General features: G+C 38.5%; 1 protein-coding gene across 1 annotated transcript in view; it reads right to left on the bottom strand.

The window, feature by feature from the left end:
- The window catches only part of LOC124713594 (centrosomal protein of 290 kDa-like), a 189,970-nt gene that overhangs the window by 19,456 nt on the left and 146,561 nt on the right, over window positions 1-23,953 (bottom strand). The window contains exons 21-28 of the mRNA XM_047242958.1: window positions 22,231-22,411; window positions 21,098-21,251; window positions 20,358-20,504; window positions 18,194-18,370; window positions 14,272-14,406; window positions 14,007-14,179; window positions 9,623-9,772; window positions 1,095-1,293 (exon numbers count right to left, since the gene is read on the bottom strand). Coding sequence (XP_047098914.1) covers window positions 1,095-1,293; window positions 9,623-9,772; window positions 14,007-14,179; window positions 14,272-14,406; window positions 18,194-18,370; window positions 20,358-20,504; window positions 21,098-21,251; window positions 22,231-22,411 — 1,316 coding nt within the window. The remainder of the gene's footprint in view (window positions 1-1,094; window positions 1,294-9,622; window positions 9,773-14,006; window positions 14,180-14,271; window positions 14,407-18,193; window positions 18,371-20,357; window positions 20,505-21,097; window positions 21,252-22,230; window positions 22,412-23,953) is intronic.

Raw genomic sequence — 23,953 nt, 5'->3', positions numbered from 1 at the left:
CAAACATCTGGAATTTCAACAGCTCACTGGATCTGAACGCACAGCTGTTCCTTGAGGCATGGAAAAGCTTCCTTTATATATTTAGGAAGCTCTGAAGAATCGAAATTCATGTACAGGGACTAGTCTGTTCATTGTCACTATTCACATGCCTCATTGTTTTTCACTTCCCACGATCTTGGAGTTCAAAGAGACTTACACCCATAATATATTTACAAATTGCTTCGTCATTATTATAGTTCAAAAAGCTGGGCACTTCTGTTGTTATCAGATACTTGATAGGACCTTTACTTTTGAGGACTGTTACTTGACTGTGAGCAGAAGTTCCAACAAGTAGATTACTGCTAAAGGGTTGTTTCACTGAACTGAGAGCCCCAACCAGTCAATATAAAATATTATGAACAAAAAATTGAAATATTTCTAGTCTATTGACATTACAAAAATATTTTGACACAATGGAAGTTCTAATTTTCAGTCCTCACTCAGCAGGTGCTCAACAGAGCTGCCCTTCCGCAGCCACTTAATCAGTTGTTGGTTATTAATATTGCGTAAGGCCACAGTGAAAGCTCTAGGCCTGTCTGGAAGACTGATTAATGTGCTCTACTTCACTTCCACAAAAAGCTATATATATAGACAGTAAATCCAAGAAGAGGCTCACACACCTTGGTGAACCTAACACAACTGGTATGCAGAATATGCTCTGTAGGTAGCCTACTAATGGCCTTTTGCTCTTCACTAGTCTCTCCCTCCCTCTTCAGTGTTAGTACATAGCACACCTTGAGGCTCATGTGCTTCTAATGAGGACTGTACTATCTTTCAAATGTAGGCAGTTACGTCAATTTCCTCATTCCATATGGCAAATTACATTCTACCCATGTGGCCTCTAAAGAATCCCCCCCCCCCCCCATTCTATAACACATAAATGGCCACAAAAGACAATAAAGACAGACTGAAGTCTTAGTATAACACTTTGTTGCTGCACTAAGCATAAACTGCATACATTTATTCAAACTTACATGACTATGCACTTGCTCCTGTAGTAAGGTACAAAACAATATTTTATAGTACAAAGCTCGGAATAATATCTGTGTCTTTACCTCAAGTTCTGAAACTGTCTTGGTCAATATTTCCTGTTTTGAACCTTGTGCATGAAGTAAACTCATGCACTTATTAAGAGTAGGATCTTTCTTAGCACCCTCCAGCTGCTCAATTAATTTCTGAACAGCACAAAGTAGTTCTTCCTTCTTTGTATCCTTCTTTTCATCTTTCAACTGTCCTTCTTCTAATGCTGGAACACTGCAAAAGACCTTCTACATTTTTCCCATTCAGGAATTAGCAATACCAAAGTGTCACAATAAGTGTAGAATATTTTATAATTGATCAGTCAGATACAAATACTAAATAGAAGACATTAAATTAATACAGTTGAAAGCACCCGTTGTAGATGTCAGTTCTATTTACATTTTGGCTTACACCTTCTGCATACAGTGGTGTCACTCACTGCTGTTACTGTGTTGGCCTTCATCTAATGGGACACACAAAAATTATGTGTGCCAGGGCCAGGTCTTTAAACCAGAATTTTTAGTTTTTATGAGCAGTCACCTTAACTATTAAGCTGTCAAGGCACACCTTGTGAACTAATGTCAATTCTCCCTGTTCCAATATAAGTCTCTTAAAATTCCAAACAATTCTTGCATTATGGCAACAACATCACTGTAAAGAGCATGGCAGAGGGGTCAGTCTGATAGCCAGGGATCAGGTACAAACACAACATTAGAATTTTGTGAATATCACCATTTAACAAAGTGATAGCATTAATATACTCATGCCACAAATAATGAGACTAATGAGCAGGGACACTAAATTAGTAGTGTATGGCATAAATTGAGAATTTGGATCTGAAAGGAGGTGTGCTAGGGTAGTCCATGCAGCTGTGACGATCACTGTGTCCGGATGGCATAGTGGCCAGTGCATCAGCCTAGTAAGCAGGAGACTCGGGTTCAAATCCTAGTCTTGCACAAATGTGCAACTTGTCCCATTGATATAAATCAGTGCTCACTGGCAGCTAATGTCCTTAATTCCTTTGTGTGTTGATTCATAATGGCTGCAAGATCAAAATGGTGTCTGTTCTTTTGGAAATTTCGACAAGAACAGAACCACATATATGTTGAATAAAACTAGGTATCATAGTCAGTAATGATATTATTTATTAATAAACTTAAATTGTAAGATATCCATAAAATTAAAATCATGCCAAAGACTGACAAACACTATGTGAACAATGACCTTGGATCTCCCTGTAAAGTTTGGGCAAGTCCAATTTGTATGCTGTTGATTTCAATTTTAGGAATAATTCCAGCTTCTCATCAATAAGATGACTTCTCAGTTTAATCTAGATTACGTACCTGTTTTGAAACAATTGTTTGCATGAATATGTAGTACAAAATAAATAAAGAAAGAACAATAAAAGCTAGGTTTTTCAAAAATTGTTTTTCTCCAACATTTCTATATCAACACAAAGACATTTAAATTTAGAGCTCCACAGTTCTTTGTTTCCTTAAATCTGACAACAGCATTTCAAAACTGCCAATGCCAATATTAAAGGAAGAAAAATTTAATTCTGTTACAGCAGCATTAAAAGTTGTTCAACGAAAGCTCATGTCAATTTGCTATTTCTGGAACCTGTTGAGAAAAGCTTCCCTCGTATTTAAAAGTGTTGTTCTGAAATAAAAAATTCCAATATCAGAATTAATTTCTTGGTGATGTTTCAACAGGATGCAAAGCGAACAAAGTCTTCCATTCAAAGTCTTGGGCAAAAAGAGAGGATTTGTTTTTGAAAGAAATAACTTATTCTAACATTGAAAAAATCGTTTCCATTCCCCTGTAGTTTACAATTAAGCTGCTGTAGATGAGACACATTGTCTACCATGAAATGAAATTTTTGGGCCCACTGATCTTTTGTTAGTTCTGGATAGTGAACATCATTTTCAAGGAGAAGTGCTTTAATTTCTGTTATTAAGGAAGTGACATGTTTCAAAATGTTTCCTCTGATAACTACCATAACTTGTTACACAGAAGAAGATCTGCATACTCAATCTTCATTTCAACTAAAACTTCTGTAAATTGGCAATTATTAAGAGGTTCATCTATTCGTGAATTTGATAATCTTAATCACGTATTTCATAACTTTCCAAATTTCTTCTGGAAATGTCTGCTCACAAAGTGCTTCTTGATAAATGATGTAAGTATGTATCTCATGATTAATTTTTTCTTTCAAGATAGGAACAAAACCGTTCCTTTGCCAGTCATACTCTTCACCTGTCTGTTGAAACTGAGACAATTGTAATGAATGGAATGCAATGTTTTTCAATGGACTCAGTTACAACAGCTGCTCTATCCTCTCCACATGTTTCACCTTTGAGTGGCAATAGTCCTCAAAGTTCTTCTTTAGGGTCTGTAGATGAAATACAAAGGAGTGCTGAAAAGTAATTTTTTATGTGGAAAATGTTAAAGCTTTTTTAATCAAGTGAACATTATTAACATCCTACATCTTCAGTCTTCATGTCTATATATTTATTACTATATGTATTCACCCTGGTGACAAATACATTTCTCCCAATGAGAGACTAGTTTGTCGATACTATGGAATGTTTGGCTCTGTTGACGGAGCCACTACCTCACATCCACTTGCACCACTTCATCACTAACAACAGGAAGTCCTCGAAACAGATGAAAATCGAATGGAGCCAAGTCAGGACTTTATGGAGGATGTCCGATTGTTGCAGAAGTCAAGTGCTCACATGTGGTATGGCATTGATATGCTGAAGGGGAGATGCAGATGAACTCTTCGAAACTGAAACTCGATTACAGCACACTGTTTTTCATATACCAAGATAACTACGTTACACACTGCCATGTTACATGCTATAAGTCAGAGCCCTCTAGGGGCAGAGGGCCGCAAATATGTATTAAGTTTTCACATAAAAAAATTTTCAGCAAGCCATCATATATCATAAAATGAAACTTGTATTGTATCACATAGTTCATTATATTTGTCACTAGACTTGTTGACTATATTTAAAGACTTTTAACTGTTATATCTTTCCCTGTTTTTGTGGACAATAATTTTGTTTTAAAATCTTAAAACAGCTCTTTAGAAGCATTTACAAAACAACTTTTTATGTGCTCACTGTCTGTATATGGTTTTATTCCCTTACCAGTCTCTTGGTTAACTACTGCATCCAGTAAGTACATGCGAAAGTTGATTTTTCTTGCCACTTCTGCAGTTTCTAAACTGCTTTCTTCCTTGCATCACTGACAGGATATTTATCTGATGTGACTTACCAAACGAAAGCGCTGGCAGGTTGATAGACACACAAACAAACACGAACATACACACAAAATTCAAGCACTGGACGTGCAGAGCCTCGCTGCGATGGAGCACTTCCTTTCACGCCGATCACCTGCCACCCTACCTAAAATCTCCAGTCCTGTAACCCGGAAGGTGTACACGATCAAAGGCAGAGCCACGTGTGAAAGCACCCACGTGATCTACCAACTGACCTGCCTACACAGTGAAGCTTTCTATGTGGGAATGACCAGCAACAAACTGTCCATTCACATGAATGGACACAGGCAGACAGTGTTTGTTGGTAATGAGGATCACCCTGTGGCTAAACATGCCTTGGTGCACGGCCAGCACATCTTGGCACAGTGTTACACCGTCCGGGTTATCTGGATACTTCCCACTAACACCAACCTGTCAGAACTCCGGAGATGGGAACTTGCCCTTCAGTATATCCTCTCTTCTCGTTATCCGCCAGGCCTCAACCTCCGCTAATTTCAAGTTGCCGCCGCTCATACCTCACCTGTCATTCAACAACATCTTTGCCTTTGTACTTCCACCTCGACTGACATCTCTGCCCAAACTCTTTGCCTTTACAAATGTCTGCTTGTGTGTGTGTGTGTGTGTGTGTGTGTGTGTGTGTGTGTGTGTGTGTGTGTATGTGCGGATGGATACGTGTGTGTATGCAAGTGTATACCTGTCCTTTTTTCCCCCTAAGGTAAGTCTTTCCGCTCCCGGGATTTGAATGACTCCTTACCCTCTCCCTTATAACCCACATCCTTTCATCTTTCCCTCTCCTTCCCTCTTTCCTGATGAAGCAACCGTTGGTTGCAAAAGCTTGAATTTTGTGTGTATGTTTGTGTTTGTTTGTGTGTCTATCAACCTACCAGCGCTTTCGTTTGGTAAGTCACATCTTCTTTGTTTTAAGATATATTTTTCCCACGTGGAATGTTTCCCTCTATTATATTCTTGACAGGATATTTAGTACTACATGACAAATATTTAGTTGTAAAGTGTTTCTCTAAATTTGATTTCTTGTTATGAGCCAATTTTTGGAAGGTCGTTTAACTGCAGAGTAAATGCAAAACTCTCAGTCAATTCAAATTTTGTGTGTTTTGTCTTCCATTTTTCTTTGCCACTTCTCTGTAGCCAAGTCAAACAGGACACATAAAATTTATGTTTTGTTTTATAACCAACACAAAATAATTACAATTCTTAAAACTAGTGACCAAAAGTTCCTATAGGATTTGCAGCTGGTTGGAAAAATACAGAAAACATTAAGCTTTAAGAACATACTTTTGACACCTGAGCACCATTTTCATACACAACTAGCACTAACCACTGCATAATGAGACTGCTGACTGACTGGCTCATTCAACTCATGCATGAACCACACACGCCTGGCCCACAGGTTGACTGAAACTTTAGGTCCCGTCAATGCAAAGAATGATAGTGAGTGGAGGAGAATTTCCATCTGCAAGGATGATGCAAGTAATGCATGCATGGGACACAAAGTTTCAATCACACTCTCACATGTGGCACTTCGCAGAAGAGAGCCACTCAAAGAGCCCCGGAGCCACATATGCTCATGAGCCACAGTTTGTTACCAACCAATGTCCTATGCCATTAAAGGAAGAGGGACCACTGAAAGCAGCACATCATATGGAAACTCCATTGTAACTGCAGCACAGACTTCACTGATCAAGGTGGCACAATGGTTAGCAGATTGGACTCACATTCAGGTGGACAACAATCCAAATCTGTGTCCGGCCATCCAAATTTAGGTTTCCTGTGATTTCCCTATACCACTCCAGGTAAATGCCGGGACAGCTCCTGTGAAAGGGCATGGCCAATTTCCTTCCCCATCCTTGACACAATCCAAGCTTGTGCTCCATCTCTAATGACCTCGACATCGATGGGATGTCAATCTCAATCTTCCTTTTTTAATATGGAATGGGCACCACCAAACCACAGGCACAGGCAAGGTTGATCATATAAGGTTATGCTACTAAGTAGAAACAGTTGCACTCCCAGTTCAAAGAGAACATGCAAATGACAACAGTGAAGGTCAATAGAGATTTGTGCATCTGTGAAAAGATCTAGGCGTAAAACATACAACAACTACGACAGTCATACCTTAGCAAAAGATCTGACTGAGGAATCTGAGAACATTTTGACCCTATGTAAATTTGTTATGTGGGGCTAAGGTTTCCATCCAGTCACTTGTTGATAAGCAGTTGAAGATAGCAAAATGAAAGCTGAAGTTCTAAATTTCACATTTAAGAAATCGTTCACACAGAAGAATCGTACAAACATGCCATCATCTGCCCATAGAACAGACTCCCATATGTGTGACAGCAATAAATATTCCAGGCATAGAGAAACATCTGAAAGGGTTGAACATAAATAAGAAGCCAGATCCAGACGGAATCCCAATTTGATTTTACAAAGAGTACTCTACGGCATTGTCCCCTTACTTAACTTGCATTTATCGCAAATCTCTCACCCAGTGCAAAGTCACAACTGACTGGAAAAAAGCGCAGCTGACTCCAATATGTAAGAAGGGTAGAAGGACAGACTCACAAAATTACAGACCAATATCCTTAACATCAGTTTGCTGTGGAATTCTTGAACATATTCCCCATTTGAATATAATAAATGTCCTTGATACCGAGGACCTTATGTCCATGAGTCAGGGCGATTTTGAAAGCATGACTAATGCAAAATTCAGCTTACCTTTTACCCACATGATATACTACATACTATGGCATGAAAGGCAACAGCCAAATTCCATGTTTCTAGATTTCCAAAAAGCATTTGACCCGGTACCCCACTGCACACTGGTAACAAAGGTATGAGCATATGGAATAGGTTCCCAGATATGTGAGTAGTTTTAAGTCTTCTTATGTAATAGAACCTAGTATGTTGTTCTCGACAGCAAATGCTCATCAGAGACATGGGTATCATCAGGAGTGCCCCAGGGAGGTGTCACAGGACTGCTGTTACTCTCTGTATACATAAATGATGTGACGACAGATAGGGGAGCAGCAATCTGTGGCTGTATACTGATAATGCTGTGTTGTACTGGAAGGTGCTGGGTTGAGTGACTATAGGAGCATATAAGATGACAGACAAAATTCCTGGTTGGTGTGATGCGTGGCAGTTAGCTCTAAATATAGAAAAACATAAAGTAATGCAGATGAGTGCATAAAACAAGCCCACAATGTTTGAATATAGCATTAGTAGAGTCCTACTTGATACAGTCATGTCATTTAAATACCTGAGTATCACATCGCAAAGTGATATGAAGGTGAATGATCAACTTGGTTCATTGGGAGAATTTTGAGAAAGTGTGGTTAATCTGTAAAGGGGACCATATGTAGGTTGCTAGTGTGGCCTATTCTTGAGTACTGCTTGAGTGTTTTGGACCTGCACCAGGTCATATTAAAGGAAGACATCAAAGCAATTCATAGGTGGGCTGCTAGATTTGTTACCAGTAGGTTCAAATAACAAGCGAGTATTACAGAGATGCAATGGGAACTCAAGTGGAAATCCCTGGAGGGAAAACGATGTTCTTTTCAAGAAACACTACTGAGAAAATTTAGAGAACTGTCATTTAAAGCTGACAGCAGAACGATTCTACTGCCACTAACATACATTTTGTGTAAGGACCATGAAGGTAAGAGAAATTAGAGTTCATATGAAGTCACAGGAAAGGAAATGACTAGAATTGGTACAATGTACCCTCCGCCATGCAGAGTGGCTTGCAGAGTATGTAGATTTGGAAGTAGATGTGTATGTAGCTGTACAAACTACCAGACATAAGTGAAAATCAATGTCTGATGCAGAACAGAACAGCATACAACATCAAGGAAACAAGACCATGTGCTGCCAGCTATGAAAAAGAGCTAACACTTGTGGCACATAGTGTGCTTGTTACCACAATCAGACCAGTCAATGAGTTATGTTGCTTCAAGAGCGAGATCAGCTGGCTGCAATTACCAGTTTTATGATGTGCTGAAAATGAACATTTCATTAACATGGAGATCATAATTAACATCCAAACTCTGGCATTCAAGCAGTAAGAGATCTCTACCTACCTATTGCATGAGCACAAGGGGTAACTTCAATGACTGCTTCATAACTCATGCAATCTGGATCCTTTCTCCTTACCATAAGCAGTCTCTCCAACAGATCCTTCTTAACTGCAGTCCCCCTAATCTCAATATCCATTACTCTCTTGTCCTATTCCCATCTCTGACCATGTTTCCCATCTTTTACCAGGAATCCCCACAAAAACGAAGTCTTACCCTTCCACCATGCCAAACTCACTTTTGTTTGAGTCATAGGTCTATTGGTTTATGGGGCTGTCTAGCTGGACTCACATGAGTGAAATTTATACAGAACAACAGCCATGTGGTAGTAGTCACAGAGGAGCATGTAGCCATGTGATTACCAAGAGGAAGACAAGTGAAAACCAAATAATGAAAGATTTTGTACCACTTGTAGTGCATAACACTTTACTTTCAGGATGAATAAATTAAGTATTTTCTTCACTACAAATCTTTATCGAGCCATTTTACATGAACTAGTTGGTTCAAAAAACTGAATCTTTGGCATCTCCTAGTCTTACAACACAGATTGATACCAAGCTGCATATCCTTGCAGTATTGGTTATAATTAATGTAATGTTTCAAAATTGAGTAGCACATGACACTTAATTCAAATAGTTTGCAGGAAAAATGGAATCACTGAGCACTTTACATTTTAAACAAATAAGGTACACACTGATGTGTGTAAATTGCATCTAACAAATTGCTTTTAAAGCTGAAAAATAAACCACATTGCTCTTCACAGTTTGGAGTAAATGGACATTGTACACTCATAGATGTGTTGTAGTGTGGCATGCTGAAATCATTAAGTGTCTTATTTTCTCTGTTGTACATAGTTTGTCAACTTGAATGAAAAGTACATCAATAAGTAAAGGCAAGGTGATTGCATACAATATTACAATATTCCTAGCAGAATGAAGCACACTGCACAATAATTGTTTAATGGTGTGCTTCTGGGAGTTCTGCCAAGCTGTTGTTTCCATTTTATGCACCTGTGCACTCCATTTTATACATAATATGGAAACAATAATGCAGCACAAAACTCAGAAGCACACCAGAAGCACACCATTAATCAGTCATGATGAGAAAACCTGAAAGATCACAAAAATGGCTTTCTACTGGCAAAATTTGAAGAATTATTTTAAAACTCATATTCTATTACACTTACCTTGCAACCTGAGCACTTAATGACTGTAGAGCAGCAAGCTGATTACGCAGATCAGTAATTTCCAACTGAAGCTGCTGTAACTGGTGATTATAACTTTCATTTGAGCTGTTTCTTGCCTGAATGAGGAGAGCACGTGCCTTTTGCTTCAATCTGAAAAGCCCAAGTGTATATAAATAGGGGGATGTATTTCTGCATGCAACACACAGGCATACCTTCAGTGATTATGTATAACGAAAAATGAAGCTTTAGCACTTGCAGACTTATCAAACGATACAGACAGACTACTATTCAAAATCATGTAAATGAAATTACTCAAATAAAATTTTGACTTTCATTAATGTAAAGTGAGTTCAATGATTCACAGTTGTGTGTCTTGAACTGTGAAGACGACTATAACCATTAGGTCAATTTATGACTATCACAGCCTCTGTCTGTCCATAAAATGTGCCACTAAATTTCAGTAAATGCCTCCAACGTGATGAAGAGTTGCATAGCTATTTCTTTATCTTGATGGCCTGTATCAACCACTCCATTCAAATGTCCCTTTTTGTCAAATCTACATTGTTACAAGTTCCACTTATATGAACAGGAGCAAAGGCATATTGAAATAGAGTATGGCTGATGCCAAACCATTGCCACAGCATGAGTAGCGGTGACAATGTGCCCTCTGCTACAGTCGGAACAGTGCACTCCTGTGAGAAACAATCACTCAACATTCAATAGGTATGGATATGCTCACTAAAGAGGAAGAGTATTATTATATAACAATACAGTGTGTTGTTAGCATTACTATAACTGGCAATACGCACACTCTGCCAAGATCCTCAATGTATGTGGAATGGCTCATCCCACAGAATCCAAGCGCAAACAGCTCTCAGCAATTGTGTAACTGTTAAACTTTCTACTAAATGTCAATAAAAATCTTGTGTCTATGTTTTTTAATGAAGTTTTTCAATTTTACTAAATTATTTACTGAAGTTTCTGTCTACCAGTGTGTTTGGCTGGCTTGGTCCAGATTAGAAATAAATGAATCCCTGATTTGACTTTTTCCCAACACATCAGTATGAACTATTTGGAAAAATTTCATGACTGCGATGACCAGTCACTGAACAGTATCATCCTTGTCATTTCAGCCATAGTCATCAGGATCATTTTCCACAACTGAAGTCAAGATTGACCATTTTTCACCACTAACTAAACATTTTTAGTCTTCCATCAGAAACACACCTGAATGTAGATTGAATAATGACAGAAGGATCATGACACATCTCACAAGGGAAACTCCTCATCATCACCCCCTCCCCCCCCCCCCCCCCCCTCAGATTTACTGGTAAGAGTGCCCTATGGATAGCCCATCAAAAACTGGACACAGATCAACCATGAAAACAGGAAGAAGGTGGGAAAAAAAAACAAAATAGAAATAGTAAACCTTCCAACAACAAGAAGGGCTTTAAGGAGCAGCTGGAAACAGCAATGGCATCATGGGTAAGTGGTCATGGTGTCCGACTGCCAAGCAGGTAAGCTGTGTTCAAAACCCCCTTGTGCCATTCACTTTTTTTCCACCACAACTCTCCGTCCGGCCATTGAAGTGTTTTGTTCTCTTTCCACAGTCTTGGCATTTGTCATACTATACATTGATTATAGAATATGAGTCATGCGATAAGAATATGTTACCATCGCTAGTAAATGTGATGAATAGTGAGAGCAGGAGACATACCATGTAGAAATGAAAACAACAAATAAATAGATGTGATCTATGTTACAACAAAGGAATTCAGGATTCAAGACTTCCAAAACTGAATACAATTCCAAAAATGTTAAAAACATATGTTTTGGCAAAGCACAGAGAAACTCTGTGATTGTGAAACTGTTTGAGTCATTTGTTGCAGCTTATGTGAGAAACTATTATGTTTTCATCCTTTCCTTGGGAGTGATCACATTCACATTCAAACGAACACCTATATCAGGCAAGGAGGCATATCTCACTCACTTACCAGTCGTACAAATTTGGCGCGTTGATAAGAGAGTCCTATCATGTGACACACATACTGTAACTAATGCCATGTATGACTCGCCACACATTTTACGATGGAGGATTCGATTGACTTGTCACTCTGTCATCATATGTTTGCGGTTCCCATTTGAAAGCCACTTCCTTTCGACTGTTAATAGAGTAGTAGTGCAGAATCAACTGTCATTATAGGTCACTACCTTACACCTCACTGTTGCAAATGGACATTACACCATGACGCAAACAGAAATTTGAATAAAGTGAACAGTGGGAAAAAAAGGGAAAATACTGGCACATGGGAGGTTTGGACATGGCTCATCCGAATGGCAGTCCACCACCATAGCCACGACAGCATTTCCCTTCCCAGGTGCTCTATATTGGACTTTTTGTTCTTGGACCATTCACTGTTTTTATTTTGCTTCTTTTTCATAGTGCAGTATACCTTCTTCCACTGGGCCCTCTTAGCACTAAATCTGAGAGGGATGAATGGGGAGTTTCCCTTGTTAGTGTCACATAAAATATAAGTATATTACCATTGAGAATGTACCGTGCTTCAACTCAGAGAGTGAATAATCATTTCCCCACTACCAATTACCATTGATCCGTGTACCCATAGGGAAGTCATTTTATAGCATCTTAATGTACCTTCATTAGGCATGGCATATTTTGCACCAGCTCTTGCTGCTGTACATCTTGACTTCACACACAAAATGTTCATAGAACACCTTACCTATGAAACAACGTTCAATTAATTGCCCTTGTTATTGTTGTAAAATGAAATATACAAAGCCACATGTCTGGGACTAGCTTGGACAGCCCTGGTTGGTTGTTTTTTTTTTTTTTTTTTTTTTTTTTTTTTTTTTTTTTTTTTTTTTTTTTTTTTTTTTTTAGTGCTGTCCAGGGGAAAGTGTCCAAGGTTGCGAAAATGTCCGGGGTTTGAGAATTTTTTTTACAAATCTATATTCACAACAGGAGTGAAAATTGACCATTTTTCAGAAATACTTACTATTGTTATCAACCTTCCATCAGGAACATGTTTGACATCACGCTTTTAAACATTATTTTATGGCTGTGCCTCTCCCAGCCAACTTGGAAGCAAGCAGTGACACTGACGGGTAGGGGTGGCTACTGGTCCAACCACAACATTTTCCTTAGTCATTTGGCAACAGGGGCAATGTGACTATGTTGTTTTTGTGTGTGAAATAACTTGTCTACACATTTTTGGTCACTTCATCTCTATTTGTTTTTTGCCTCATCGTTAAGCAATGGGCAAAAGGAAGAGCTTTTTTTTCCTGTGACAGGGATTTTTGAAACAGTGCAATGACATTAATGATAAACTTGTCTATTGCACACTACGTATTGGATGATTTTTTTGTTGCACTTATATAGAAAAGGGTAATGTTAAAGACCACATGAAAACAGTTAAACCTAGGAGTGCTATTAATGTGACTGCTTCACCAAACATAACAGATTATTAAAAACTGAAGATGGGAATTGTTATCTGGAGTGTGCTGCTGAAGAGGCTATACTTTCATACCACACCGCTGCACATGAACTCAGTTTCAAAATATCAGATTGCAATTAATAAGTTATATGACCTAAAATTCTTATCTGCTAGAAACAAAATCTGAGGCAATTATTGTTATCATTAAGTTGCCATTTATGTCTGATAATGTGTCGTATTCTCTGGAAACCATTAGTCACATAACAATAGCAATGGATAGATCAAACAGCAGTTAAGTAAAATTGTTTTGATTGTTGTAAGATATTTCAGTCTGGAGGAGGGAATTCTAATTATACTTTGTGTCATGTGGAACTGCTCAAATTTTGACTTCATATTTTTTTCAAGGCGTGAGAAAATACAAACTAGAATAAAAGTTGGTTCAATATATTGCTCATAACACTCACAGTAATTTTAAGAGAAACAGGAATGAAAATGTGTTAAGGAAAGTTCAAAGTGATTTAAATAAAACTATTTTAGGATTGGTTGTTAAATCCACATTGTTCACAAACAGTTTCTGAAAAAAAAAACTCTAGCGAAAAATACAACTGAATAAATAAAGTTTAAAATTTAAGTAAACTTTTAAATATTTTGGACCCAAAAAATATTATAAATTTCCTTCATGTCACGTCCATGATCACATTACAGTTATTTAATAATCTGAATGCAGCAAGAGTTGATGTCCTTTTGGATTAATACCACCTCTAACTTTGAAGCCATTGTTGAGTGACAAAGTGATGTCTACATAAAGTAGCTGTTTGTAGCTTTCCAGCAGAAAAACAATATTAACAGTAACTCAGTAATTCATCTCATATGCAATATTTCTACATAAGTATAGGGTGGGAATGAGTTTAATTTTCTGTTCACCATACCGACTGTGTATCTGGCTGTGGAGAACCATTGCGCTCTGAAGATCTTTTATTTCTTTTCGCAGTTTCTGCTCAAGTTCAGTAGATTCTTCTCGATTTTCTTGCAACAGCTTCTGATAATGGCAAATAGTTTCATCCTTCTGACCAATCACAATCTTAAGAGCTTCAATTGTTTCCTACCAGTCAAACAGAAGGCATTAGTAATTATGATTATTGTCATTAACTTCAAATAAAAATTATTATTTTTTAAAGCAAATTATCTGCTTACCTGTTGCTTTTGACTATCGTAACCACTTTCACAATTATGATTCTGGATCTGTTCTTCTAGAATCAACATTTTTGCTTTCAGTTCTTTAATTTCTTCTCTATCTCCTCTTTCAGGGGCATTTAGTATTTTATTTTCCTAAAAACGTAAATTATTGTTATGTAAATTATGCTACTATACGCTAAAACTGTCACCATTTAAGAAATATTTCTGAAGTGCTCCATTTATCAATCAATGTCAGTAATCAGACAGTTGTAATGAAGATATATACTCTCATTAAAATCATTCCAGGTGTACTACCATGTCATCTTCTAGCATATATTTTATAAGATGTTGCAGCTGTGCATACAGGAAGATAATACTGAGATTCATACCAGCCAAGGAAGACTATAGACGTATTGCATTTCATCTCACATTAACAGATAATGCTGCAGCTGCTGATGCTGATGCTGCTGCTGCTGATGATAATGATAATGATAATGATAATGATAATGATAATAATAATAATAATAATAATAATAATAATAAAGAAATTACAGGCATCACAGCTGGCAGAAATCAGGCCTTTCTGGAATAATAAAGCATTCTACTAGTAGAACGAAAAGCTGGCAAGTGAAGAAGCAGAGACACAAAAGACCAGCTCCAGAATGACAAAATGATTCTGGAAATCTGCCAAACCTGCGAAACAAAAGTATGAGGGTGAATCAAATATTCATGGGATTTTTGTTTCTCAGCATCAACAGGTGGCAGAACTGGATCTGTGCTTTCAGTATTGTTGGGTGTGGCTGTTATGAGTGAGGAGAGCCAGCCATTACACACTACCACAACAGCTTCATCAGTATTGCTCAAAATATCGCAGGAACTGGTGCAGCTCTCCATTGTGCAATGCATGTGTAATTGTAGAATTTCTTGCTCATGAAGAAGTTCAAGTGACAGTAATTTTCCAGAAATTGACCGCACAATTTGGTGATCAAATGTAGGGGTGGGAGCAGGGCAACTAGATCTGGGTGTCTGGAGTATTTTTAATATGTTAGAAGACAAATGGAGACTTGTAAGTAGCCATAAAAAGTTCCAGTTCCATCCCTGTTAAAAACCTGCATAATACCGACTTTTAAATTATTTTCTTCAAAGACAAACACGTGACTACACAATATTTTTACCTTTCCCTGAGAGCTAGGAGAGGGAGAGGGGTTTACAGGCATCCAGGTATTGAAGGTGTGTGATTGAACCCTCACAATGAGCCACAGTCCAAGGCCTAGGGTTGGCGTCAGTGCCCTGAGAAAAGGATTCAGATTGGCAGCAAATTGTGCTAGACAGGAGTTACTTCAAATGAGGAATCACGGAGCAGTCAGCACAATTACCAGGCAATTCCCAACAATGACTGACTTATCAATGGTCGTGCGCCAACCTAAGTACTACTCAGTGGAAATATACAGTTCAGACTATTTTGAGGCACATGACTCACAGAGGGAAATAGTTCCACACTGACCGACACACTGCTAGATGGTGAGCATAGCACCTGCAGTGGTGGCGTCCTTAGTTCCCAGCAATTACAAACTGTGTTTTTATTATCCTTGTTGTCATTGTTGTGCTCGTTGCAACACAGAACCGTTCAGAACGTAGCTGGTTTGCATACTCCTATGCTGATAGGTTATACCAGAGACTAAGCCAATCGTGGGATGCAGGTGTGTGTGCAGCCGAAGTCCGGTCACAGTGCAGGCACACATATTGCATCCCTTTTCCTCGGGGAGATGATGGTAAAGCCATCATACTAGTAGCTGCAGATCTTACAATCGCTTCCCCCTTGAAGAATGAGATGGCAAAGGCTTCAAGTCATTGCTGTGGAGCACATGCCCCTTCCTCCCATGGAGAGAAACAGACGGTGGTACCAACTAGATGCTGGAAGCCAAATTCCAGAATTGGTGCCTCAGGTTGAGAAGTGTTGTCATCCAGATGTTATGGTCAGGCCAGATATAACTGTGAATAGCAGTGTGGGCAAGAAGAGGCACAACTGAGAAAAGGAACAGATTAAGGCTAGGATGTCACAAAAGGACCACTGACATAAAGCAACCAGAAAAGAATGCAGAAAGGAAAAAAGCGGGTCACTCGAGGAATCCATCGAGTGGAGCAAAGCTGCCAGAGGAAGAATGGCAGCATGGCAGGAAGAGGGCATGAGCACCAGAAAAATGGTCCATTGCAGGCTCACCATCTTGTTGTGGGCAAAAGCATGTAGTGGAAGGGAGCGAAAAAGTGCCATATCCAGTGGTCTACTAAGAGCTCACTGACAGAGCATTTGTTGGAGCATTGAAGGAAAAAAGGTAGGCCTTTGGTAAATAATGAGGACTGGAGCACCCTGTTAAGCCAAGGAGGCCAGTGGAAGGAGGGCAGTGCACTGTTGCATGCTTAGTCACAACAGGCTGGCGGAACCCTGGAGGCAGATGATCCTGCCCTGTCCTGGAGGCAGTTGATCCTCAGAGCCCTGGAGGTGGTAGGCTCTGGTGGCAGGATGACCCTGGAGGTCAATGACCCTGGAGACAGATGACCCTGGAGACAGATGACCCTGGAGACAGATGACCCTGGAGACAGATGACCCTGGAGACAGATGACCCTGGAGACAGATGACCCTGGAGATGGGCAAATGCCAGCCATGAAGCAGCACAACTGAGCTGAAGCCCCGTGCCCAACTGGTGTCCATAGCAGTGTCACCCTATAGAAGAGGACCTACCTAAGCTGCAACATTTGGACGCAACAGAAAGGAGCATCAGGCAGTGGGAGGAGGGCGGCAGCCAGACGGAGGACAAGATTTTAGGCTACTGGGATATATTGCAACCCTGCCTCGGAAAATGTCGAGAGCATAAGCCATGCTAAATCCAGAGCAGAAAATGACTAGAGGCAGGACCAGATGCAAACAGAGAGCATGGTGCTAATAACAGGACAAGGACTGAAAGTGGCACCACTGGAGACAAACAGGCAAGGACAGCAGACCTAATTGGCAAGCACACATTCACTGCAATTCCTTTGTCTGAACAGTACCACCTCGAGAAGAGGACCTACAATGGCTGCAACATGCAAAGCTACAAAAGCAGCTTCAGGCGGAGCTGGAAGTGGCAGCACCCAGATGGTGCAAAGGAAGAGATTACTGTGGGGCCATAACTATCCTCATTGCCAATCTATCATGTACTGTGGTTCAATAAATACAGATAAAACAGCATCAAGTAGATTGGTAGCTATCACACATTTATTCAGCATACAGTTACAGGAGGAAGCAGCATCTATACAGTCTATGTTGATTACAAGACAGAATAGCACTTAGTAAGTAACCACTTAGAGAGTTACTGGAGGAGATATCACCAAGATGGTAACTACCTTAAGGTGTATGATGGAGCTGTAACAGTGAGGCACAGTCCACGGCTTAGGTCTGAAAGGCGGTGCCTGCCGAGGAGGATTCGTCAGACTGGCACCAGTATGCAGTTACTCCAAATCAGGAACAGCAGAGCGATCACTGCAATTTGCAGTTGCAGTCCAGTCAGAGTGTAGATGCAGGTACTGCAGATACCAGGAAGAATGCTGTAGCTTTGGAGTAAGATGGACAGTGGGAAAGATAGTGTTCAGTGGTGAGAAGGCCATGGGCATTGGGGATTTTGATGTAGAGAGAAGTGACATTAATAGCGGGAAATAGGACGTTGGGCGGAATTTTAGAGCTCTGGTAGAGGAAATGATTAGTGGCTGGGACCTTGTCCAGTCCATAACACTGCACATGACTGTTGTTATTGTGATGGAGAGAGGTGTTACCAAGCTGTAAGGGTAAAAGTGACTGATATGTTGTTTGATAAGCTTATTTCATGCAAACTATTTGGATGTGCATTCTTAAGATATAGCAGTTCCTTTCAGCAAAGCAATGTAAATTGCGTTGTTAATTACATACCTTGATCGTCTGCACTGATTTGCTTTCTAATGTTTTTGCACAAACATTCATTTCTGATTGATATTCTGTGGGTGTCTCTGGGAACTGTGTTGCTATTTCAGGCTTCTCTTTTTCTGCATTGGATGGGTCTTCTGTTAAGCTTTCTTTCAGGTCCTTTAGTTGTTGCTGCAAAGTCTCCTGTGGTAGATTTCACAGTATTCCCACAATCAGTTGAAAGATATTTACAATAACAGTTGCAGCTAGTGTAAAAGAATAAATAACATTGTTTATACAGCTTGTACTATTTTACTGATGAACTCACATGTTTCACAAGTTTGGAACTATCACAATTAATTCACTCCTGTACAAAGTGTTAAAGAAAATGTATGGCACAAAACAGCTCAAATTTATCATAGAAATGTAAATGATAATTATGCAAATGTGGAAAACTTATGAAGATTGCAATTAATAATTTTTCTATTTTTCACAATAAGTCACTGCTGTTGAATTCTTGTTGACCAGTGTTTTGGAACTTCATTCTATGATGAATTTCCTCCCCAGAGCCACAAACTCAGCTCTTTCTACATAAATTCTTAACAATAGCAATAATTTTGTGTACCAAACAGCTGCAGACTGATACCAATGATTTCTCACACTGTACTGTTTCCACGTCTTTGACCCAGATATGTGAGGTTAAATTGTCTATTTTAAATAGATCCATTTACTACAACTTTTTTCTCACTTTTAATAGATGAAAATGCTGCAGATACCAGCTGATTTTGTTTGCATATCAGTTTGACATTGCTTGGTAACTGCAAGATTTTTCCCCTATCTCCATTTTAATCATTTGTGAACTGTATGTGAAAGTCAGAAAAAGATATCAAGAATCGTTGAGGTAAGTGGTGAAAACCTGTCTTAGGAGAAAAGTAGCATTTTAATAATTTTCATCAAATTTAGGGTTCGTTATGCAGTTATCCGGTACAAAGAATCTGCTGAGTTATACAATGACAATAGTTCATTAAAATTAAACGTGTATTGAATACATTCACTTATGCAAGCCTTTCTGATAGCAAACCGCCTTCATAGAAAAGGTTGCTAATGCATGCCTGTTTCGTGGTCCTCAACGAGTAGGTAATCAGGCCAAAACATTTTCATCATTAGTATTAAGCCAATAGTGGGCAGACAGGTGGTAATGCACCTACAGCTCCTGATCACCAGATTTTGTGTCAGTGTTCTAGTTAAAGCCAAATCTCTCTACAATGCCTCACAAAATGATGGCATATGACACTATTGACAGTGATTCACTAATTAGATGGAGACACTGAGCTCAGCAGTCTCCTTGATACTGTTCAAGATGCATAGGTTACATGCTGGCAACACAATTCTCTTTCTATTCATCAACAACAACATAAACATGAAACTAAAAACTCTACACGTGCTTAGCACAGTCTCCTGCATTGGACAGACAAACTGTGTGTGAGGGAGGAAAGCCTTTCCAATCAGGTGTGTTTATTTTTGTTTGTTCCCGAAACTTGTGATCACTGATGCTGTGGCGCACTTCATGTAGCACATGAAACATGCATGACACAAGGTTATCCACCTGAGGCGGGGACGCCAGAGACTGACAATTATAACAGCCAAGATGATATGTTATCTATTATTAATATACCCTGACTGTAAAACTGCGCCAATAAAATTAAATTTTGTGTTACAAAGGGTACACAAATGTGGTGAAAAAACATGGTATCTGGAAGACAGGATATTTTACAATAAAAATGAGACATCAGTCCCCTATATGAATTGTGATGTCATTGTAACATCACAATGCTTGACAACTTCAAATGACTATTATAAAAATTTCTCAATTTCTGGTGGCCACTAAAACACTTTCTCATCATTGACTTATTTAATGTGAATGTTTCTTGATCATCCAGGACATGATTAATTATCATGTATTAGAAATTTTTTTGTACTCAAACTGGAGATTCAGCGAATTGTTGTGTATACATATCTTAACTGAGGGCATGGACAACAGTAAGTAATGTAGTTATGTAAAACAACATAAATGTTAATGCATCTTTTGAGCTAAGTGTTAACACAATATCCATTTGACAAAATAATATTTATGAACAAGCCACCAACTTCACTACCAAAAGAAAGCTAAATACTTAAAATACTATCGTACCTCAGTTGCCTTCCATTCCTTCTGAGCATCCACTAATTCATTTTTTAAACATTCTTTCTCTTTTTCCAGTGACATAATGACTTGTCTTTGATTTACTAAATTATTTTCCAGATCCATGCATTGCTTTTCCAGGTCATTATTCCTTGTCTGGAGAAAACCAAACATCAAATGTTATCAAAAATTAACAAAAGGTACTAACACATAAAAAGTCATTTATTAGTAAATTACTACTCAAACAATCACTATAAAACATTTGAATTAGTTGCAAGAAGAACTGATGGAAGGTGAAGAAGAAACACTTACTTTTTGTCACTTACATTTCATTTCATAGTTTTAAGTTGACACTCATTTAAATTACCTGTCACTGAAATGCTATCAAAGAGAAGTACATAATGGACAAAATTATTTTAGACTTGTTCAGGTAGAATTAAAGGCTAATATCTGAATTTGGAAAACTAAGAGAGCCTAAACTGTCCTGGGATGATTTTCTGCTTTAACATAATATAACAAATGGATTTGTCTAAATCTCAAAGGCTTAACAGCCAAGCCATTAGTAACAAAAGTCAGGGTGTCAAAGGAGGGGAAAGAGGTGGAGATGGAGGCAGAGGTAGTGGAGGAGGAGGAGGAGGAGGAGGATGAAGATGTCGTTGATTAAAGAAAACAAAAGAAGAGAAACCTGATACATTCAGTGAGACCAGAAATTATGAGATTCACAGAAAATATGAAAAAAAATGCAATACCTGAAGAATCTCCAAATCAGGGAGACGTTTTCGTGGTAAAGGAACTGGCATACTGTGGACAGGAACAGCTGGTTCTGAGACCCGTTCCTCATTCTTGCCTGTTTCTGAATTTGACAGACAGCTGTGCAAATTCTCAATTATTTGGTTTAACACCCTAAAAATAAAACCATTTAGACAGAATAATAAAAATATGATATGAGAAGTCACATTTCCTTATAAAATTTTGCTCAAACAATGAACTCCCATGTCCATGTCTCTTCTTAACCCATGGCTCGCATTACCACTAAAAAAAAAGACGCTTGGTGATAAAATACCTCCAAAATTAGTTAATGCTAAAAATGATGTTACATAGTGTGATAAATATAGTACACACAGAATGAAGTGGGCTCAAATGAAAAACATTAACAGAAAAGAACGAATTTGCGCATACACGAAGTAAATGCTACAAAAACAGTAAAATCTCTAAAAGATGTATCAACTTCAAATATTTGTACATTTGGTGAGAAATGTATCTGAACAGAAACTTAAAAAGAAAAATAAAGGCAAGCAACAGACTAGCTGTTATTGCCATTCTGTTCATAACAGAGGTAAGTCAAAGAAAACTTCAACAAAATGCAGCAGCAGCAACAATAATAGCCAAAACTTGAGTGATATGAGCTTTAAAAGTGATTGAAAAATATTGCATCACCTGTACTTTAAGATATATGTTGTTTTTTCCCTTGGTCTATTTTGTTTTTACTGCTCTTAAAAAAGTAGAATTTGTATCTGCTGGACCCAATTCAAGAGTAAATGAAAGTATCCTATGGTTCAAACATTGCAAAAGTCAATCAAAGTATTTATGACACTGTCATTCTGAATCATAGTTGTTCTAATTGGTTACAACAAAGCTTTTTCCTGTTAATAACGACAGGTCTAATTTCAATGATGAATTCTTCTCGAGTTATCAGCCAAGAAGAATTCATTATTGGAATACGCCGAGAAAGACTGCAATCGTATTTAGGTCTAATTTCAGTTCATCCTTTCAAGTGCAAACAACAGTGTATAGTTTCACACTAAGCACAATTAAAATACTAGAATAGTGCATTACAAATGTGCTTCATGAAAGTGAAGATCATCCCATACAAAAACATTACCTGCACCTTGAGTTAAGCTCATCTCTTACTTTGGATAAACTCTCTTCTTTCTCATGTAACTGAGATTGATTTGCCACAATTACTAACTGTAATTTGACTATCTCATTCTTCTGCTGCTGAATTATATTTTCATATGACTTTTCTTTTTGTTGTGTTGCCAGAAGCTGTTGCCCCAGCTTTGCTGGAAAATTTATCACCCAGTGTTATGCAATGCAGGAGTAGGGTAAAACAAATCTTGTTTCTTATATTTGTTATCATAATATTTTCTATCCAACTGAAATAAGATGGAGTTAAAAGAGAGTATACCATCAAGTAATACCATTACAATTAAGGCTCATACAAGTCACCATAGCAATGAAAATATAACATGCAGTTAGATTTTACTGTTACAATTAAAAGGATCATGATAATGTTTTGTCACCACCAAATATGAGGAAAGTGAAACTATGTGTGTTTACCTATTGACGACATGTTAGACTGAAAGCTGTCTGTGTAGCAAGAAACTTTTGGATCCATCAGTTAAATAGCTGCATACAAAAATAGAAGAGGAAAACTTGGATTTAAGGAGAAGTATATAATAAAGAAACTATGGTTACTGTAAAAAGTTGAAAACCATGAAAGAAAGAACATAATGTGGAAAAATAAGGCACAAAAAAGGGCAAATGATTAACCAATTTACAGAAGAAACTGAAAAGACGCTTGGTTGTGCCAAAAATGTAACATGACAGAAGTTCTAGAAAGGAGGAAGCATTATGATTTAATCTATCAAGAAGATAGACTTCATGCAGAACAATTCTAAAGCAATATGGACAGTAGAAGACAGTTACAGCAAGGACATTGCCATCACTGAAGAGGACAAGGACTTTCCAATCTGGATGAAATACGTAGAGATAGATATTAAAGAAACAAGACATGGAAAAGCTGGAGATGAAACGAAATCCCAATAGAGTTTATCAAAAGTTATAAGTGTAGGGAAACTGGAACTGTTCTACATCTACATCTACATCTACATTGATACTCCGCAAGCCACCCAACGGTGTGTGGCGGAGGGCACTTTACGTGCCACTGTCATTACCTCCCTTTCCTGTTCCAGTCGCATATGGTTCGCGGGAAGAACGACTGTCTGAAAGCCTCCGTGCGCGCTCTAATCTCTCTAATTTTACATTCGTGATCTCCTCGGGAGGTATAAGTAGGGGGAAGCAATATATTCGATACCTCATCCAGAAACGCACCCTCTCGAAACCTGGCGAGCAAGTTACACCGCGATGCAGAGCGCCTCTCTTGCAGAGTCTGCCACTTGAGTTTATTAAACATCTCCGTAACGCTATCACGGTTACCAAATAACCCGGTAACGAAATGCGCCGCTCTTCTTTGGATCTTCTCTATCTCTTCCGTCAACCCAACCTGGTACGGATCCCACACTGATGAGCAATACTCAAGTATAGGTCGAACGAGTGTTTTGTAAGCCACCTCCTTTGTTGATGGACTACATTTTCTAAGCACTCTCCCAATGAATCTCAACCTGGTACCCGCCTTACAAACAATTAATTTTATATGATCATTCCACTTCAAATCGTTCCGTACGCATACTCCCAGATATTTTACAGACGTAACTGCTACCAGTGTTTGTTCCGCTATCATATAATCATACAATAAAGGATCCTTCTTTCTATGTATTCGCAATACATTACATTTGTCTATGTTAAGGGTCAGTTCCACTCCC

Source organism: Schistocerca piceifrons, chromosome 1, assembly GCF_021461385.2.
Source record: "Schistocerca piceifrons isolate TAMUIC-IGC-003096 chromosome 1, iqSchPice1.1, whole genome shotgun sequence".
Taxonomy (NCBI): domain Eukaryota; kingdom Metazoa; phylum Arthropoda; class Insecta; order Orthoptera; family Acrididae; genus Schistocerca; species Schistocerca piceifrons.
This window is presented reverse-complemented; position numbering and strand designations above follow the sequence as displayed.